The 4,964-nt window shown below is 39.4% G+C and overlaps 1 protein-coding gene across 1 annotated transcript; it reads left to right on the forward strand.

Annotated features, from left to right (window-relative positions):
• Nucleotides 1–2,053: 2,053 nt before the first annotated feature.
• On the forward strand, nt 2,054–4,964 carry LOC148877951 (sugar carrier protein C-like). Its single transcript, XM_088947078.1, has 4 exons — nt 2,054–2,255; nt 2,360–2,682; nt 3,418–4,047; nt 4,152–4,964. The coding sequence occupies exons 1-4, from the start codon at nt 2,120–2,122 to the stop codon at nt 4,620–4,622; spliced, it is 1,560 nt and encodes a 519-aa protein (XP_088803204.1). The 5' UTR covers nt 2,054–2,119; the 3' UTR covers nt 4,623–4,964.

Raw genomic sequence — 4,964 nt, forward strand, 5'->3', positions numbered from 1 at the left:
TTGACACTTTTTGAAAGTTTAGATACTGTAGTGACACATTTAAAAGTTCGGGTACTAACTTGACACTACCCCCAAAGTTCAAGGTACTAAAGTTGAATTTTCCCTAAGGTTATGTTTTGTTTGAAGGAAAAGGTAGGGAAAAGTAGGGAAAGCTACACAAGTTTTGTAAAGGTTTCCTTACCTTTCCCTACTTTTTCCTTGAAACCAAAGACAGCCTAAATAAATCTATCAAAAAAAAGAAATCCCCAATAACTAACAAAAAGGATCTCTCAAAGTATCTAACGAGAGAAGGGATCCTTGTTTCTTTATCTAGGAAGCAGGTTTTAAAAAGCTGGTCTCTACTTTTGTTTTCTAAAATCAAATTTTTTAAAAATAAAAACTTAGAAAAGCTGTTCTATTTTGTGGATGATTTAGGTGATGTTTGAAATTGATGATGATTTCTTGAAAACCACTACCATATCAGAGCTACATCCACATTACTGGAATCGGCATTGAAATTTCTATTTGATTGGCTGATTTTGGTGATTTTCAGAAAATCAGTCAAAAATCGATTCTTGAAATCAACCCTTTCAAGGGATCACCTTTTTTTAGGGGTGAGCATTTGGTTTATTCGGTTATTTCATTTAAAACCAAATTTTAACAATGTATACTCTATTGTATATATTACAACATATAATATATATTATATATTATGAAATCAAATTTCAGTATATTATATATTAATATATAAATATATAATATATTATATATTATATGTTACATATTATATATTACATATAATAATAAAAAGTTTGGTTAATTCCGTTAATCAAAATTCTAATTTTAAAAACTAAAACAAAAAACCGAATTAGCTAAAAACTAAAATAACCAAACCGATTTAACAAAAAATCAGAACTAAAATTTTTGGTTCGATTTTTCGATTTTAACTAAATAGTGCTCATCCCTACCTTTTTTGATGATTTCCTTATTTCTAGCTGATTCGGATTTTTTGAGAATAAAATAACATCCAACAAGGTGTTAAATAAATAACTCTAATACAAAAATAATTGGCCCTTAAGAATCTGTACCAAACAAGTTCAAAACTGATTTCTCAAAATCAACTTACATGACATAAATGATATCAAACAACAATTTTTGATGATTTTTCAAAATCATGAACAATTATCATCCATTCTTCCGATGATTTCTTATTTTTTATAGACAAAACCACAAAACAACATGAAGCGAGTATTAAAGAAGGAATTTTGTGTTTCAGAACTTCTTTAAACACCACGGACAACTAAAACGACCACCGACCGAATTTTGGTTGGATGATACGCATCCGACTACTGGCGATTCACCACCTATGACTCCAGCTTCTACTTGTAGAACTCTAGTATTAGTATCTATGTAATGTGGATCGAGTCCAAAGTGAAAAGAAATTTTTTATTCGTGAACTGACGAGAATACCCTTTCTGTAGAAGATTAAGCCACGATTTCCGAGTCGGGATTTATTGCATAATCCGTTCAGATTCGCTTTCCATTAACAACCGATTTCTTTGGAAATTAAAATCCCCGCAAGACAAGAGCTTCAAACGATAGACCCAGAACCATCGAATTAGAATCTAACCGTTCCTAGAGATAACAGATTCCCATCCGATGATTGTGAAACCATTTTTCTGGATGGAGAGGGACAATTAACGGCTTGATCAGATTTTACCGCAAGGATAAAGCCAGGGATTTGGATGAGGTGGGTAATATGTGGATTGAGTTTTATCCTTCCTAAAAACGGGGTGGTGGTGGGGGGGGGGGGGGTGTACTTCCGTAATCAAGTCAACGTGAGAGAGTCGGGGAGGGGCTAGCCGGCTAGGGAGGGAGAGTCGGTGTTATAGTCTTAATACAGAGACTAAACATTATAAATATTTCAGCATATATATATTTTTTTTATTTTTTTATTAAAAATTACAACTTAGATCTCGAAAGGAAATTTCTATTTTGGTTTAGATAATTATCGGACAGCTAAGCAAAATTCCTTGTTCAAGCCTCCGATGTTCTATAAATGCATGCCCCATTTGCAACCTTAAACCTCTATATCTATACCTTCTCTACTCTCTCTTCTTGTCTCTCTTCTGATCGAAACATGGCGGGTGGTGGATTCGTTGCCGCCGGCCAGCCGGATAAGACATACCCGGGAAGGCTTACGCTCTACGTGGTAATGGCCTGCATAATTGCAGCTTCAGGTGGTTTGATCTTTGGCTACGATATCGGTATTTCTGGTAAGAAAACACGAGACCGAGACCTCAATTGTTTTGTTTATCGTAATATTGATTTAAAAGAAATCGATGTTGTTTCTGATTTGTGGAGGAATTGATGGTTCTAGGTGGAGTTACATCCATGGATTCATTCTTGAAAAAGTTTTTCCCTTCTGTGTACCGGAAGGAGAAGGAAGACACGTCGACCAACCAGTACTGTAAATTCGACAGTCAGACTCTCACCATGTTTACTTCGTCTCTCTACCTTGCCGCTCTTGTGGCGTCTCTCTTCGCTTCCATTGTGACCAGAAGATTTGGAAGGAAGCTTTCCATGTTTTTGGGAGGTATTGTTTTCCTAGCGGGAGCTGCCATCAATGCGGCAGCGGTTAATGTGGCCATGCTCATCATCGGCCGTATCTTGCTTGGTGTCGGTGTGGGTTTCGCCAATCAGGTAATTTATACTCCACTTTTTTTTTGATTTCTGATCTCAACGATCATATTCTTAGTTTTGCAGTTCTTACGTCTTGATCGTTTTTACTTTTCTTCTTTCTATTCTCATTTTTCCCTGGAGAATCATTGATTCCCCGAACATTGTTCTTTTAACAATTTGGTTTTCACTCTCTCACTCTCTCTCTCTCTCTCCACTGTTCGTTTTTAACTCCATTTCCCCGCAAAAGTTACTTTCTTCTATACGGAACTGCCTCACTTTCAATGAATCATCAAACAACTGCATCAAAAGTCCAAAGTCGTTCCTTCTATTTTGTATATTTTCGTTACAAATCACACCACCATTCATAAATCATAATTTCATATCTCGTCACCCTCACCCACTTGTTGAGTTGTTGTCACATTTCATCCAACCTTTTCCAATAAAATATTTGTCACGATTCACATGCTTCGATGTTCCATCCTTTTGGCTGAAAAAGAAAAAACGCCACACATCTGTATTCCCATTTGAGGGCATTTGGTTTTGATGAAGAAAGAAAAAAGTTTTCTTTTGTTTCTCTGGTTCCATCTTTACTGCAAGTACAAGTTGCCCAGTGATGATTCGAATATTGATTAACCATTGTACCAACTTGGGTATTTGGTTAAGGTTAATTGGGTCCCGGCAAAAGTACAAGTCTTTTTCAATTAAAATTTTATGATGTGAATGGAAAATTGACCTTGTGGTTTATTGAATCTACAGTCTGTCCCACTGTACCTCTCGGAAATGGCTCCTTACAATTACCGTGGGGCTTTGAACATCGGCTTCCAACTCATGATCACGCTGGGAATCCTCTTCGCCAATCTCATCAACTATGGCACTGCTAAGATCGAGGGTGGCTGGGGGTGGCGGATAAGCTTGGGCGGTGCCGCCGTTCCTGCTTTCCTCATTGCCTTCGGCTCATTCTTCCTTCCCGACACACCCAACTCCATCATAGAGCGTAACATGCCGGAGAAAGCAAGGAACATGCTCCGGCGCATCCGTGGCACCGACGACATCACCGAGGAGTTCAACGACCTAGTGGCCGCTAGCGAAGCATCGAAAACGGTGGAGCACCCGTGGACTAACATATTGCAGAGAAAGTACAGACCCCACTTGGTGATGGCCATCGCCATTCCTTTCTTCCAACAACTCACCGGTATCAACGTCATCATGTTCTATGCCCCGGTTCTCTTCAAAACCATCGGGTTTGGGTCCGACGCTTCGCTAATGTCGGCAATCATCACTGGCTTGGTTAACGTTCTCGCCACATTCGTCTCCATCGTTACATCAGACAAATGGGGTCGACGCGCATTGTTCTTGGAGGGTGGAACTCAGATGTTTGTGTGTCAGGTAATTAAGTTTGTAAACGACCCGATTAGTAGACTCTCTTGTTTATTTTCACAGACGTATTTCCATTGACGTATATGTAATATATGTGGTGTTTGTGGGAGCAGATCGCGGTGGCAATCCTGATCGGGATGAAATTTGGATTGGATGGTCAGACAGACGGGTTGTCGAAGGGATACGCCGGGGTTGTGGTGTTCTTCATCTGCCTGTATGTGTCGGGATTCGCGTGGTCCTGGGGGCCGCTAGGATGGCTGGTGCCGAGTGAGATATTTCCACTGGAGATACGGTCGGCCGCCCAGAGTATCAACGTGGCTGTGAACATGTTGTTCACCTTCGCTATAGCTCAGGTGTTCTTGACGATGTTGTGCCACTTCAAGTTCGGACTGTTCTTCTTCTTCGCCGGGTGGGTGTTGATCATGACCATCTTCATCTTCTTCTTGTTGCCGGAGACGAAGGGAGTGCCCATCGAAGAGATGATGCATGTGTGGAGGCAGCACTGGTTCTGGGGCAAGTACATTCCTGAATCGAATGATAGTTTGGAGATGGGAAGCGGAATGAATTCCAAGTCTGTGAACTAAAGCTCGAAATTGTTAATTGTTGGTCGATCGATGCACAAATCAAACGCTCGTCGCTCGTCAGGGGTGGCAACATAATCTCATTTGTGATTTCTTCATTAATTGTTCTACTATCCTCTTCTCATCTATACTTACTAGTTAGAGACATAGAAGTCGTCATTAGGCCTAAGGGTTTAATAATGATACTAAAACGTTTTTTTTTTTTTTTTGAATTCTTTGCTTTTTGTATGGGTGAAGCCAGAGGGCAGAAGGGTGTGACTGATGTGGTTTTAGCAACGGCATATAAATGGTTGAAACTGGAAATTGCTCAATTGTTATTTGGGTTGAATTAACAGTTTTCTTTTA

Source organism: Nelumbo lutea, chromosome 1 (assembly GCF_056320005.1).
Source record: "Nelumbo lutea isolate HS-2025 chromosome 1, American lotus-T2T, whole genome shotgun sequence".
Classification (NCBI taxonomy): domain Eukaryota; kingdom Viridiplantae; phylum Streptophyta; class Magnoliopsida; order Proteales; family Nelumbonaceae; genus Nelumbo; species Nelumbo lutea.

Coding starts and splice junctions, on each gene's coding strand:
- LOC148877951 (XM_088947078.1), top strand. CDS start 2,120: ATGGCGGGTGGTGGATTCGTTGCCGCCGGCCAGCCGGATAAGACATAC. Junction 2,256..2,359: donor CTACGATATCGGTATTTCTG/GTAAGAAAACAC, acceptor TGATGGTTCTAG/GTGGAGTTACATCCATGGAT. Junction 4,048..4,151: donor CTCAGATGTTTGTGTGTCAG/GTAATTAAGTTT, acceptor TTGTGGGAGCAG/ATCGCGGTGGCAATCCTGAT.